Source organism: Heliconius melpomene, chromosome 16 (genome assembly GCF_056956725.1).
Source record: "Heliconius melpomene rosina isolate 202511_hmr_F chromosome 16, ASM5695672v1, whole genome shotgun sequence".
Taxonomy (NCBI): Eukaryota; Metazoa; Arthropoda; class Insecta; order Lepidoptera; family Nymphalidae; genus Heliconius; species Heliconius melpomene.
The window spans coordinates 337,673-353,742 of NC_140404.1; the positions used below are offsets into that span (position 1 = coordinate 337,673).

Below are 16,070 nucleotides of genomic sequence, written 5' to 3' on the forward strand. Positions count from 1 at the left end.
AACATCGATATTAAATTAGACATCACTAAACTTTCCTTAAAGACAATGCGCGTCTCGATGAGCACAAACGCTTAAATATTATAAATGTAACGCCATGGTGACAGTTGGCAGTCATTATGGTGTCTGCTGCGAGCATCACATCATGGTAAGAGTTTTTATATATTACATATTTTATAGATGCTATCGTCGCGCAGCGGCACCACGTGTAACTGTGTGACGGTTGTTGGTTCGATTCCCACTCGGGGAAATTAATAACTTTCATTTCTTCTCTCTGGAAAAGTTACGAATCGCTGACTTCCGCCACTCCACACGCAATATCTTGATGATTGAACTAAAATTACTAAAAACTAAAAGTATCTTAATATTACTGTGTTCTCTATGTCGATAAATTTTAATTGCCGTGCTGTGAGGGCTAAAATGCTTATTCAAATACTTTTGTAATATATGAAACATACATACTTGCTATCCTATTTTTGTTATCTGTTCGGTACAGTCGTGATGAAATAAATCTATTAAGAAACAAACAATAACATTTTAAACCTAATGTCGTTACATTACTTTTTACAACAGACCTTCAATTTAGCGAACTATTTAATTTATTCATATAAAAATTTATTGCTATAATCTGAAAAATAGACAAATATCAGGTAAGTACAACTAAATGACCGCTCGTCGTGGCGCATTGGCACGGCGTGTCTGTAAACATAAAGGTTGTGAGTTCTATTCCCAGTCGAGGGAATTTTTACACTTAATGTAATTATTTGTATGTATTTGCTTACTTAAAAAACGTATTAAAAATTGTACGTAGCGGGATTTGCACCCGCACCTCTTTGATAACCGTCCAAGCGCTTTGACTAACTAAGCCGTACGTTCTCATCTCGAAACTCTTATACGCTTGTTACAACTTATTTTTGTAGTTAGCATCTCTGTAAGGAGATTATAACAAATTTCCGCTTCCCAAAGATAATTACTTAATATTATCTTTTGGCAAGAACACTATTTTATAACATTTTTAAGGTTGTAACGCATGGATATAGAAACTTGGGATATACACAGATATACAAAGCTTAATAAGTGCATAGTCAGTGCAAACTCCTCGGATACCATCGAGTCTCAGTGGAGCATAATCTGATTATAAATGTGGAGAACGGAGTGTTTGGACACATTGATATAAAGATATCTCCTATACGGGAAAGAGCGTGAAGCTGCTCTTACATACATAATACCAGTACGCGCGCGTCTCACAAGAGTCACCAGCGACGTGTTACGCAACAATAGAATGACAGCTAAACACTCCTCGCTTTCTCCACCTGTCCGCGGCCGCGTTATGAAATCTTATAGATAGATAGCTTTAGTCATCTCTTAGTTACGATGTCATGCCATAGCTTCGTGTTTTATCAGCTTTTACTTGGGACTGGAAGTAACTAAGAGTTTTGTGTGACGCATCCTAAGTAGCTTAAGTAACTCTTACCAAAGTTTCAGTACTAGATCAAAACAATTAACCTTATTATCAAATTCAAATTCAAAATATTCTTTATTCAAATAGGCAATTATTATAAGCACTTTTGAATCGTCGAAGGAACATATGAACAAAAAGCTACCGCCGGTTCGGGAGGCAGTTCTGCTGAGAAGAGCCGGCAAGAAACTCAACAGTTGCTCTTTTCAAAGTCAATAGTACAATTTCATTATTACATAAGCTGGCAGCTATCCTGCATTACATTCAATAGACATTAATTCCATACATGTTTGTCCTCTAAGTATTCTTGAACAGTGTAATAAGCTTTACTTGTCAGAATTTTTTTTACTGATATTTTAAATTTTGGAAGTGGCAAATCTAGAATACACTGTGTTAGATACTTAATCGATAATTGATCCAAACAACAGCGGTGGTTGCAGCTTCCTTTAGGACTAACACTACTGACTGCCATAGGGTTCCTCTGCCAGGCAATAATCAATACTAAAAATCAGTTTTATTTGAATAAAATATGTCAAAGGCCAAAATTTATGTAATAAAATAAAAAATAAAATCTCATTAAAATATTGTGCAAACTTCTCGAATTAATTAGATTTCACTTTAATTTTAATTCTTACATCGGACCGTCGCGATGCCAGCGAAATTAGCTTTGCTAATGTCACGTCATATTGCAACATTTTTAATGAATACTATAAATTTCTAACTAATTATTTATCTGTTGTTGGGCGAACGGCAAAAATAGACTCTTCTTATATTTTTCGTCAAATCATTTTTTTATTTGTCATTTTGCGTGTTTTAATAAATGCAATAAATTGCTAATATTCCTGAGTAAAAGGTACTGGGTAAGAACGAATATGGTTCAATCACTAATGTAAAAAATCACATTATTTTTAAATTATTCTTATCTTCCCGATTAGGTTCCCGGTTGGGTTTTATAGGTTATTATAATCACAGACACGATACAGATAATATCTCGTAAAAGGGCAAAGAATGGAAATTCTCTCTGTCTATCATTTGAAGTTCTACCATATACTCGAATCGATAAAGGTGGTTGAAAGTTTTAGACTAAATGTATTATATGAGAAACTTCAATCTTATATTTTCATTGTTTGAGTTTAAAACGTCAAATAGTTTTATTTAATTTTAGCACTCCTAAGCAAATATTGAACGAAACAGTGTTTGCTCACAATAGCTGTATGTACTAGTATACAGTTACGTCTTTCTTTTTATGTAATTTGCACTTTCTTTTAGGGTTATTAAAGGAACGTGTTATTATTTATTGTAACAGAAAATCGAACACTAAAACACTCATTTCCCAGCTCATCACCGAGGCTTGCGGCGGAGCTCAACTACGCGTTTTGTCTTTATGCCAAAACGAACGTATTAAAATATCTATCCCCCCTAAGTGGTAATGGACCACTTCACCTTCCTCCAGTGTCATTGATAGATTAAAGGACCCAGAGAGGTAAGAGGAGTACCTGTCTTACCACTCACTCTTGCTTCACTTATGTAGCAGGAAAAGAAAAATCACTTTAGGAAGAAAAATGTATTGTACATTTTTCATTAATTGTATAATGTATGAAACTCTTCCGTCATACGACGCAGAGACGAAAGAACTCGGCGGAGAACAGTATAGTTTACGATGTAGGTTCCTTGGGGAATAAAGGTAATTACTAAAAGAGGAACACATATATTGGATTCACGGAAAATGAGACCTTATATTTTGTAGTCCATTCCAATGAAGTTCCGGCCTTCAACTAGTAAAGTAACTAAAACTATAGGAAATAATACAATTTCGATTAATTAAAATGTCAGTTAACAACTAAATCGGCAATTAATTTGACTTGGTTATGTAAAATCAGGTTCGGGAAGCGACGCGTGAGAAATTGTAACGTGTGAAGATTATTATTATGATTTATTATTATAGACTCCAGATAATCTAATTATAACATCACAACTTACTTTTTACATACTTACTGACAGCTATGACAGTGGAAGCGAGCCCTATGTACTTCAAAGGAGCCTACTCTTGTGTAGTCCCTGGCACTGATCTGGGCTGCACTTCCTGGAACGTGACACCTCATCCTTTATATTGCAGGAGTTATTATTTGTTCTTTGTTACATTTCAACTTAACTTCAAACTGACGCCTATGTTGTTTTTTTAACATTAATATAAAAAAATCTCCTGTAATTTTTTTTGAGATGATTCCTCTCTTTGTGCTTCTCTACTTTCTGAACCTACCAATTTCAACTTCCTAAGTTTCCGTTTCGTCTGCGCCAGTCACTCAGTAATTAAGATAATTAAACTAAAAAAATACAAATACAATCTAATACTAAATAGCCGAGCACTAATTTTAATTAATTAATTTAATTAATTTCCGCATATAGCGCGCATACCGTATACTAATTTTTTAAACGAGTAAACAGCTTCACGCTTTCCACCATAACCAGGTAAGCAGAAAACCTAGTGTTAAAACACTCCGTTACCCACCCAATCAAAATATTGTATATTGAGTCAACTCAACTACTACTATATAACTACTAAAAAGAACTCAACGCTTATTGTTGATTTGTTACAAGAGACAATAATTCGTTTCCCCGAGTTGGAATCGAACCCACAACCGTTGCAGCGTCATAAAAGAGTAAATTCTTAAAATTCATATCCTATTGACCCAAATAGCGTGAACTGTGAATGATAAACACGAGCGAGGCGCGTCGTCCGCGTCGTCGTCGCCGTGGCAGCATTGCATAACTCACTTTCACCCAACCAGTAAGTCACTGACCGCGCACTTGTTCTTAATATCTATAGATATAGTCTTTATGTTTCTTTATTTAATTTAATACTTTATTTTTTATTACTTTTTGTAGTTAAAAAAGTAGGTCGTCATGTCACGTCGTATAGTATCTGGCTGTGGGTTGGATTTCCAATTTCTGGAATTAATTATTTCCATTTCGTTCATTCAACGATGTATGTGTGGCGTTTAGTTCCGCCACTCAACACGCAATGTTTTGCAAATTAAGCGGTGCGTGGGGAACAGTGTCTAAACACAAGGTTCTCTCAACCTTATATTTCTTCGACCTAAAAGAAACTGAGCTTAAAGCTTTATTCGTATATAACGTGCCTCCACGTGTCACCAGCAAACGACCTCAAAAGCGCGTCATTTAGCACATAATATATTAGATAATCTTTCTCTACATCTGTCGGTAGGTACAGTACAATCGACGAGTTGTGGCCGCCCTGAAGTAAGCTCTACTTATTTTATTCGATTTCAAGTTTTTTTTTACTTTTGATGATTATCTTGCCGAATGAACTATGTGCAAAAGCTTAGAAAACCTAACTTCACGACAGCCACAACTCGTTGGCCGGACTATACGGTGTGAATGAGGAATGCAACGCGAGTCTTACATTCCAAGACGTCACCAAAATCATTTTATTTTCACTTGTCCATTGATTATTTTATAGATATTACGTGATAGGCTTATTTAGTAGGTACTTATGAAATAGTGTTAAAACAACGTTTTATCACTTATACTTACACTTTCACGCTTTTTCTCGCATATAGCAATAGCTGCAGAGGAAAACTAGTGGTAACACACGAGTGGAGAACGGTATCCACTAAGCGCGGCGTTAAGTTTCGCCACTAAATATGGAATATCTCGAAAATCGACCAATGCGTGAAGCTTCACATAATTACCCTATATTTTTTTATACAATAAATTTTCAAATTAATAATATTTTATTATAATTTTTGTAGCTGTTTAATTATACCACAATAAATGATTACTTTTTTCTAAAAAAACTTATAGCTTCTGACGTTCTTCAATAGAAACCGTTCATTATTAGTCTCTCGTCTTTCCCGGTTGATACCGTACGTACAAATATGCCGTGGCTGAGGCCAGATCTCCAGAGCCTTTGATCTGTAACCTTTTCACCACTTTCTCTAGGAAATATATTGGATATGTACAGCCTATTAGGCTGTATACAATTTCTTGAGTCATGCTTGTAAATTATACGCCTTATAAATAACTTTCTTCGTTATTTATCAAATGATAAATACAATGTATGAATAAATATAATCTTGAGCGGTCTCATATTGATGCTAGAAGTAAAATAAAAATAGTGAATTACAATGAATCTAGTTAGTTGTGTAATTAAATGTGAATATAAGTGATGTGTCACTCTTTTCTCCGTATTCGATACTACGTAACTGGTTTATTAAGCATTAATTAATTGTTATTAAAACAACCATTAATGACTTACGCATACAGCTTCACGCTTCCCAATAGTAAGGTGGGGGAACCTAGTATTAAGACACTCCATTCCCCTCAGGTTTTATCATTCCGCCCAACTTTTTTCATACTACTCCATATTTCCTCACTCATGTAACAAGTTGCCTCTGCCTATCCTGCGGTCGATGGCATACGGCGTGAAATTGCAAAAAATCTTATGTGTTTATTAAATTTAAAACAAGTGTTTAATTTAAAAAATGTTAATAAGAAATGAATGAAATATTTATATTTAATTTGTATTTACAGATAATAATATACATCGCTCTGCTTGTACATGCAGTAATTAGCCGAGAGACATTAAAGGATGTAGAACATTTTGAACATTATAACGTAACAACATTATATCCAGTGATAAATTTCACTCACATCAAAGAAAAAGATAACATCTTTTCGGAGCAAAAAGTTAAAGAAAATGATAATGCTTCAGAAGAAAAAAAAAGTTACAAGTTCGATTCAAAACAAAATGACTATAGTCCACTTGCCAAACAATTGTCTTTATTGAAAAAAGATACAAATACTGATATGAAAGGTAGTTTCAAAACTAAAACTACAGAATTAAACATTGACATTGAACCTAAAAACACTGTTGTAAATAAAACTACTTGGAATATAAATACAACTTATAATAATTCAAAATTAGATGAAAATGAAATTGATAAAAATGGTCATATTCAATTTAAAAATCAAAATGACGCAAAAGTATTTAAACCAAGCCCTCAACTAGGAAAGTATTATGACGAAAATGCCTTCGTTTTACCACCTCTTTCAACTGAAGAAATGTTCTTTCCTCAGGACAAGCCAATATCAGGATCAGGATTCATCAGGTGAAGAAGAAAATTACTTTTATTAAGAATATTTTTATATTATTTTTAATCAATGGAAACTATATTGTTTGTATCTCTTCTAGATAAATTAAAATAAAGTAGCTCTACTAGAGAGTTAGAGAGACTATTTAGACTATTAAATTGGATTTTTTTTCTACAGCTCTCCAAAAGACTTCGTTCAATTAGAATACAAGAAACCAATCGACTTCTTTCCAATAAATCTGCATCATCCATATAAATTTGAGGGAAATATTCCTGGTTATAATTGGCATTATGAAACTGGACTCGAACCCAGACCAACCGTGGAGGCTCCTGTAAAAATTCCTGCGGGTGGGCTTTACAATTCACCAGATGCTTTTAGAGAAAAACCAAGCGCGGACGGTGATGATGAAAATTTCGGACTAGAATTTAAAGATGAAAAGGAAGTAGCAGTGAAAAAGAAAAGGTAATAATATATATATGGATACTATTTATAAGGATATGAATACACGCATACATCTGAAATAAAATAAACCGTCTTCTAAGCAAAACAGTCAATCAATCAACAATCATTCGATGATTTCTTTCTAATAATTTAAGAATAACTCAAAATGAATTATTCTTTTCTACTAACAAGTATGGAAAGCTAGCGACCGCGCGTCAAACACTTAATAATTACGGGCGATCAGCAAATGTCCTTTCACTGTTCGAGCGAAATGAGCCATCGTGTCGTAACTAAGCGCTTTGTAATAGTTGGCTATACGATAACATATATATGTTTAATCTAGATAGTTAATGTGCACGCACTGCGGAAACTACTGGCATGTAGTGTCGGTAGCACTCAACTATGATTTCTTGAAATTCCTGTGGGAACGGAAGTAACAATTTTTTTCATTTTACATTTTAAAGTCCACGCAAACAAAATTGTGGATGACGGCTAGCTTAATATAGCAAAATTAGAAAAGTATTGAAATGTAGTGATTTATTATTATTTATTGTATTCTCTCCGTTGATCAGAATTGTGGATATGTATGTAGTAAAGAGATCGATATCATAACTCAATTGAGAGGATGATTGTATTTGAGCACAAAGTCTTCAAAGTCTTAAAATTGGCGAACTATGTATTTTTTTATTTAATATATTTACTTTTTATTCTAATTCGTAACACGAACCTATGCGCCGATCACTTTGTCGACTGTTAGTCAACGTTATTATAAGTTCAATGGTGGGGACCACGGAAATAACATAAGCAGACACGAAAAATCAAAACTATTTATAAATTCTCCATTTCTCCATATCAAACCGCTACCGTTTTTAATAACTATTTCTTTCTATACTTTCAGAGCAAATCCTTGGAAAAATCTTCTAAATCTCGTCACAGCCTTAATCCCAGTCGGCATCATCGTGTCCGCGCTGACACCTAATGTCATTACTATGGAAACTACTGACAATAACCCGCAGTAAGTTTTTTTAATTTTGTGATATTACAATTAAGCCTCTCATACATACAGTACATACAGTACATACAGAATTGAAGCGATTTCAAAAATGACAGCCATCCAAAAAGTAAACTAAAATAACTTATATTACTTAATTACAAGTAAAAAAACATCGCGGTCGCTGAGCAGGCACTCGTGTAATTTGGACCCAATTTTAAATGAAATCAAAACTAGTATTATTCAATGTTGTAAGTAATTAATGAGAGTAGAGAGTGCGGTCATTTTGGTACAAAAAGAATAATAGTATAAGAAACGCGTTGTTACCTAACATAATGCAGTATTTTCCTTATAATTTTTTATACTTTGCAGTTACACTTTTGGCGTTCTGTAGACAGGGAGGGAGCCTAGAATTAAGACACTAGATTTCCCACTTCCTATCCATTTTTCGATAAATTATGAGTTGTGAGGCGTAACTTAACGCCGCGCCTTGTCCACCAGAGCGGAGAAATTAAAAGCCACTTTTCGTATCACCTTCTTTCTTTTGTATCGGGCGGAGTAATCATAGTGTTCATATGATTGTTAACTAGATTATTATGAGTTCAATCTCGGAGCAATTAATTATATTCACTTCCCCGCTTTGGTACGATGAAGAGCGATGAGTTCCGCCACCTAACACCCAATGTCTCCAATTATTACGAAAACCGAAAACTGTGTTAAAAGTAGTTTCAAATCGATTTAAATCACTTGAAATATATAACTAAATATTTCTAATTAGAAATTTTAACCTACGAGTACATCTGTTACAAAGACGTCGCACTATCGATACAGAAACAAAATCGATATTAACGATAAGATCCGTTGTCAAACAGATCGATCACTTAATTCGATTATTTAATGTTCTTTCAATCGGATATAAATATAATATTAACAGATTCTGGGTCAGTACAATTAATTAATAATTCATTTAACTTTCTTAGCTCCGTATGTTGCGCAAGACTCGAGCACCTCTGTGCGAGCTTGAAGCGAAGTGATTTGACTTTTTGTTAATTCTAATTGAAAGTTTGAAATGTATGGGATTGAAAAAAACGAGGTCATGAAACATCTTAATGAGAAACGTTTCGGCTGTATAGTTTGTACGCATATTGATAGTTTCACACACAAATCACACTTTTGTCCCGCATATTGCAGAGTAACAGAGAACTGAGTGTAGTAACTCTCCGTTTTCTGCGCTCAACGTCGCGCCTTGTTTACGAGAGCGGGACGAGTCACGCCACTGCCACTGCAGCAACATGAGTCACGCCACCGTAGAGCAACATTCAACCGTATTAATAGAATGTAATTGAATTTTTACTTCCGTTTTTAGTTCGAGAAATTACTAACACGTATGTAAGTACATGTAAGTCGAGCACGCGACGTTGTAAGTTATGTAAGGCATCATTTTGTTACAACTGTTGCTAAAAGTTTAGGAGATAGCGCGTGTCATGAATTACCGGGTTACACGCGATAATTGTGGCTTTAAATCAGAATGGATGTTTTAGGATTATTACTTCCGGAATGCATTTCGAGTGACTTAGATATTAAAAATATAATTTATTTCCTTTAGTGATTATTTTTATTCGATTTAGTTAAAAATAGTAAGAAGTCTAAAATGCGGATAGTTAAGTGTTATGCCTAGGTTTTGTCGGCCTTGTCCGTGAAATTTCCTAGTAACGATTTGTTTAAGAAATTGTGAACATTAAATAATAATGTAATATGCCCGTGAACAAATGTGGACTTTAGTCATTACATTTTAGTTTCTGTAAAAAACCATTGAAACAGCAGCTAAAGAAAATTATGCGATAGTTAAATAGTAAGATATCAATAAGCACGAGTACTTTTATATTCGTTAAATATTTAAGTTCAATAGATCGGATCAGACAAGGCGGCGTCGCCGTCCACCGCGTAACATCTCTGAAACGTATAGAAAGTAAATACTAAGTTGTAGGTCATTCTGACGCAACGGTCGCGTCAAGTAACGATGCTTAGGGAATGTCCTAGCACTAAATATCCTCTGCTGAGCCTATTACACCTAAAAAGCCTAAAACTTAAAAAGTAAACTAACTCCAAAAACTAGGTAGAAAAAAAATTTACCAATAGAATAAACAAAAACATAATTCAAAAATAACAGTAAATTAAAGTACACTTGGCACTGAACTATAAGAGCGGCCAACATTCCGCCGCTAATTTCCAGTTACGTATAAAGTGTCGGAAGGACACACATCCGCGTGTTACACAAGCGTGAAAGCAGAATAAATGTTTACAGCGCATTTGTAGTGGAACATGGAATTATGTTCAAAATGTTATAGTTGTGAGTTCGTCATTGTTTAAGATCATACTCGTAGAAGAAAATGTTTAATTGTGTGTAGCTATTATGTTAGAAAACGGAAAGAAAACTTAGGAAGTTTATCTCACTGCATGTGATGGTCGCGAGTTCCATCTCAATGAATCCAAGCACTCACAAACTTAGCACGTAGCAGGCTTCGAACGCATGTCTCTTGAAAACTGACCAAGTGTTCTAACCACTGAGCCATACCTGGGTTTTTCTGTAAAAAGAGTATTAAAATATTTGTCATCTCAATCAATAAAACCTCTCTGTAACAGACAGAACATAGAGAACTTACTATGATTTATGGCTAATTTTCTTTGAGAGCTTCGGTCATTTGAAAAAAAGCTATGTTTTCAAAATGTTATTTGTGTTCGTACAATTACAATTACAGCGACATATTAGTTAGCTTAGCTTAGTTCCTAGCTAAATTTGATGCGTAGGTTTTTTAAAGAGTGTATAGATACAAAAACGAGTCCCCCGAAATTTCTACTGAAACACAATAACAAGGGACTTCAAGTTTACTTTGTTCTGTAATTGCTGTAAAATCGTATCGTAAACTGATGCAAAAATGAAACTACGATCATTTTTTTTTTGAAGTGCTGCAAAAATGAATTTCTATAATATTTTTATAGGCAGCCGTTTACCCCAAACATGGTGATAGGCTTCATGTAAGAGTTTCACGAGCAGTGCCCGCTGCGACAGGACCGGTCGTTTTGAGGACGACTACATTCTTCACGCTTTACTGTTTTTGTTTTCATAATTACCTGCTTTTCGGATATTATTAATTATCTTGAATTTTTAAAATTTTTTGAATTTCTTTTCTTTATGTCATTTCCATTTTGAATTATATAACCGAAAATGTCTATAGGTATATGACGCTCGAAACTGAGTTAAGTCATTCACAGAATATTTAAAATAATTGGGCGGTCCATGATGAACAAAGTGTCTTAACACTAAGTTTCTTTCGATCTGATGATGGAACCAGGAGCTGAGTAGTGGAACTTTTCAGGGGTTATTAGTAAGCCATAGTCGAGTTCACGTTCGCCTTTCTTGAAAAGCTTGTATTTGGGTTTTTTCCCTGTTATAATCAAAGGATTATGGCGTTCTGAACGTGCCAGTTGAGCACAAATCACTTTGCAAATGTCACGTTGTAAGTCCATACTTTATACAGTATACGTACATAATTGTAACTATTCTGCAATACAGGAAATAAAAGGAGCTCGACTAATAATTGTGTACATTCATAATATGTTATTAGTCAACACTGAACAGGCACCAGGCACCAGGCACCAGGCGTTCACGTTATTCATGCTCCATACGGTATGATTAAGTAGAAAGCTGCGTGTACACAGTTTCATAATAGATGTCTTGTAATACATTATTAAAAGTTACTCTCTTCGGTGAAAATTTTTAATTTCATTGCCTTCACGCTGTATCCCGCATAATGCAGCGTAGGTACAGTGTAGCTAGTGTTGAGACATTCCGTTCTGCACGCACTGCCCGTCACTCGGAAACAGAAGGTTTATGTACATTTTTGTGTTGTTACAGTTTCCCGCACCGCGCTTCTCGAAGATACGACAGTGTTACAGATCTTCCGCCTATCAGTGAAAGATGCAAGCGTCGCTTACTCTGCGAATTGCATTCTGATGTTAATTATATAAGGTACTAGCGGCCCGCTCCCGCGTGAACTATGTTATTATTACCCCCCCTTAGAAGTCGAATATTGTAAATTCCCGTCTTAGCGAGCACCTACGTCCTATAAATAACTCCTATGCAAAATTTGAGATTCGTAGCACGTGTAGTTTCTGAGATTTCGTGATGAGTGAGTGACCTTTCGATTTTATATATATAGATTAATTACATAATTAATTTTAGCTTCATGCTGTTTCCCATATATAGCAGGGTAGACAGAGAGAACCTAGTGTTAAGACACTATGTTCCCCACGTATCACGTAATTTTCGATTAATTGCGGTTTGGGTAGGTGACTCAACGCTAAGTTTTGAAGAAATGGAATATATAATTCGTTCCCCCCGATGTGAATCGGACTGTTCCATTTTGCCATGACGGACCCCTTTTAATACAACAATCTTTCCAGACATAGCGAACACAGTCCTATGCCGCGACCCAAGCACTGCTACAAGATACACTGTGAGGACACAGAAGCTCTGAGCGCCGTCCTCCGCTGGCTACTGTACCGGGGTGTGCAGCAACGGCACTCCGGTGTACAGGATAGACGTGGTATTATTGTATAGGTAGTGTTTAATAAATCGGTTAAGAATATATTTATTTGTTTTATTATACTCTCTCCATTCTCCACTTTCCGTTCATTTTGGAGGCGTCGCGTATAGATTTACGGAACTCAACACCCCAAAAATATCGCATTTAAAGTCAGACAAACAGACAAACAAGGAGAAGACAATCACTCCTCAGAGCTTTGTACTCAGACATGAGCTCTGTCCAACACTATCATGATAAACAAAATATAAACTCAAAGTCAATTTATTTTATTATTGTAAAAGTTTTTGATTCACAACTAAATTACCAGGCATTAGAAGAACAGGCGCAAGAAACTCGGCTCGATTTTGTTTTGGAGTTTCGCAGTTTATTTTTTTCATAATTTCTTAGAGATCTGATATAATCGGTATCAGGCATCTTTTAAGTCAAAACGAAATTCAATAAGGAAAGCGATCGGAGTCTTCCCCGAGTGGAAACGCTTTCTCTTATCGATGCGACGTAAATTGTATGGCTATTTTAATTGTAAGACCGTCGTTGCACGACACAAAGCCTGGCTATCATCGCGACGGCCGTGGGTTCGATTCAAATTCGAGGCTTACGAATTGTTTTCATTTCTTTGCTCTGGTGAGAAGACAAAGCTCGGAGTTGAATTCCGATACTCGACGTAACTGCGTAACACTTTAATAATATTTTCATAAGCTATTACATTATTGATACCTCAACATGTAACCCTTTCAAAGCTTTACTTCTATATTAACTTTATGGAGTTTCACATTTAATTTAGGTGAACGCGCTAATGGTTACAACATAAAAAATATTTTTACATTTGATAGTTCCTTTATCGAAAAAAACTATAAGTTTAGTGTTGTAACTCACTGCACCTGCGGCCAAAACACTATCCTCCAATAGACTGCGCGAGCGGAGCCGCAGATGAAACTAGTTTAAAATATTAGTAGGAATGCGTCTTAAAAAAGTTACAATAGAAGGCAGTTCGTGAATAACGAATTAAGTGCAAATATTTAAGCACCATTTCCAAATCGCGTCGCTTTAAATCGATTACACTTGTCGATAGCGGACAAAAATGTGAGACTTTTACTTAACGGAAAGTAAAATCAATTCAAGAATTCCTTTTTCTTTGTTTCAAGCTGTATACAGTGAAGCATACATATACTACGAAAAATTATTTTCATTTCCTCACTTTAATAACAAAAGAAAGTGCGGTTTTGAGTTCCCCCATTCAACACGCTACGTTTCGAAAATTGGGCTGAAAGTGAAGAACGGAGTGTCTTAACACTAGGTTCCCTTTCCCTACCTTGCTCTTTAAGAAATACAGCATGAAACAAAAATAATCATTTTTCAATAAATGAAAAACTCACCTATTAATATTCTTACAAAAAGCTCTAGAAGTAGTTTCAAAAGTTTTTCTACCAATTACAAAATAATATAAATATAGGTGGTCATACTGGCGTAAGTATGCCAGCTGTCTCCGATTACCGCCTTAGAAACCTACATCCGGTTTCATAATTACATACAAATGTTATCTTCATAATTGTGCGTGACTCATCCCTGCCCGCATGTGGCTGATAGTAGCGCGACGGTTGCGAGTTCTATTCTCATCTAAGGAATGGAAAATATTTGAAATTATTACGTCAATCCGAGTCTGTACTACACTGTAAATACATATTTTGTTAAAAATTTAACCCACTTTTCAAAGACGTCAACAGGAAAAGTAATTCGCTTTAATAAACCGCACACTTACAGTGTTTAATATACTCGTACAAAGTCCTACTGCTAAGTATTAATATAACAGCTAAGTATTTATGTTTGTATTTAATTTATTCAAAGTAAGAAATGTATGTGACCAAACAGTACAAAAAGAAAAAAAATCGTGAACAATATAAATTAAATGTTCATTAATTATCATTTTTGATTAATTAATAATAAATCTTTATTTCTGGCTCTACTTTTAGAACCACTCACACAAACGCAAAGCTCAGCTTAGGCCTCGCGAACCTATAATTTTGAAATTTGCCGAAGAGTGAGAATTTACAGTGCCGTTTTTTTATTTTATTTTATTTTTTATTAGAGGGAATAATATAAAAATGGTACTTATTTTTAGGTATATTACAGGAAAATACAACACAAAAGTATATTATTATATAATAAAAAACATATACATTCAATACTCATATACAAAAATAAAGAAAGCTGTATTTATATAAAAAAGTAAGATATATTTTATAGCAGGTACGCATAAATGATTTTTTATAAGCTGGTTTCGTAATCGCGCGATCGTTGCTTTTAATTTTTTACATATACTCAATGTTAATGAGTATTAAACTACTTATTACAAGTACACTAGAGGACAGTCGTAGCGCAGCACCACAAGCGAGTAGCTGTGAACGTGACAGTTCGTGGGTTCGATTCCTACTGCAGGAAACAATCCTCCTTGTTCGATGCCTTCAGAAATCGGTGGAAATTGGGGGACGGAGTATCTTAATACTGGGTTCCCAGATACCCTCTGCGCACCCTGCGCACAGTGCCTGCCTGTGTGTGCAGTGTGCACTTACTCAAGTATACAGGTTCAAATACAGTATACTCTTAGTTACATACATGTAAAGTATATACGAACAAGTATGGAAATGATGAATAAGTAAATACATTTATATTATAATATATTCTACAAATTTAACATAAACAAATAGTGCAATTAACCAAAGTTAATAACTACAAGTAATGTAAGATGTGTAAGAACCATCAAGAGGCACGTGACACTGTTGTTTTTATTATTCCCGTATCCAAAACTACAGGAACAATGATTACGTAAGTCGTCGTGCCGCAGTGGTAGAGCTTCTAATTGTAAGCCCGCCGGTTGTGAGTCCCGACACTCAACGCGCAATGCTTTCAGAATTCGGTGGAAAGTAGGGAACGTCAAATTTTTTTAAAATTCGAATCAATAGTTCCCGAGATTAGCAATTATCAAGTTCAATCAAACAAATCATTTAGTTTAATAATATTAGTACAGACATTTAAGTTTGCAACCATATTTGTGCTCGTAGCCAGCGATCCCGAACAACTAGCGTCATCGGCACGCTCGCTATTCGTCATTATATAAGCTTCACTCATTTTTGATGAAAGCCACTTAATATGTGTAAATCGACATTCTTTTCGACTTTTGGCAAAGAAATTTTTTTTTTTTTCTGTTTATACAATGGAATATTAATTATTTTATAGTAAAATGTGATTTGAAAAGCTTTACCTTTCTTTCAACAAAGGCAACTTGTTAACCAAAAAAATAACTGACTACGACGATACCCAATAAAGAAACAACATATTACCATATATGTAAAAAAAAGACAGTAAACACACAAAAAGAAATTGCATTTTAAGAAATTATCCACAAAAATAGCATTTGTTTAAGAATCCAAGAGTCACCTTTTAAAAGTATTAAATGCAGCATAAA

The 16,070-nt window shown here is 34.8% G+C and overlaps 1 protein-coding gene across 1 annotated transcript; it reads left to right on the top strand.

Annotated features, from left to right (window-relative positions):
• Window positions 1-48: 48 nt before the first annotated feature.
• LOC146530609 (uncharacterized) lies at window positions 49-12,654 on the top strand. The gene is made up of 6 exons (XM_085199631.1): window positions 49-145; window positions 6,011-6,588; window positions 6,749-7,033; window positions 7,911-8,027; window positions 11,920-12,033; window positions 12,468-12,654. Exons 1-6 carry the CDS (start codon window positions 95-97, stop codon window positions 12,622-12,624), a joined length of 1,302 nt encoding a protein of 433 aa, XP_085055757.1. The 5' UTR covers window positions 49-94; the 3' UTR covers window positions 12,625-12,654.
• Window positions 12,655-16,070: the final 3,416 nt, after the last annotated feature.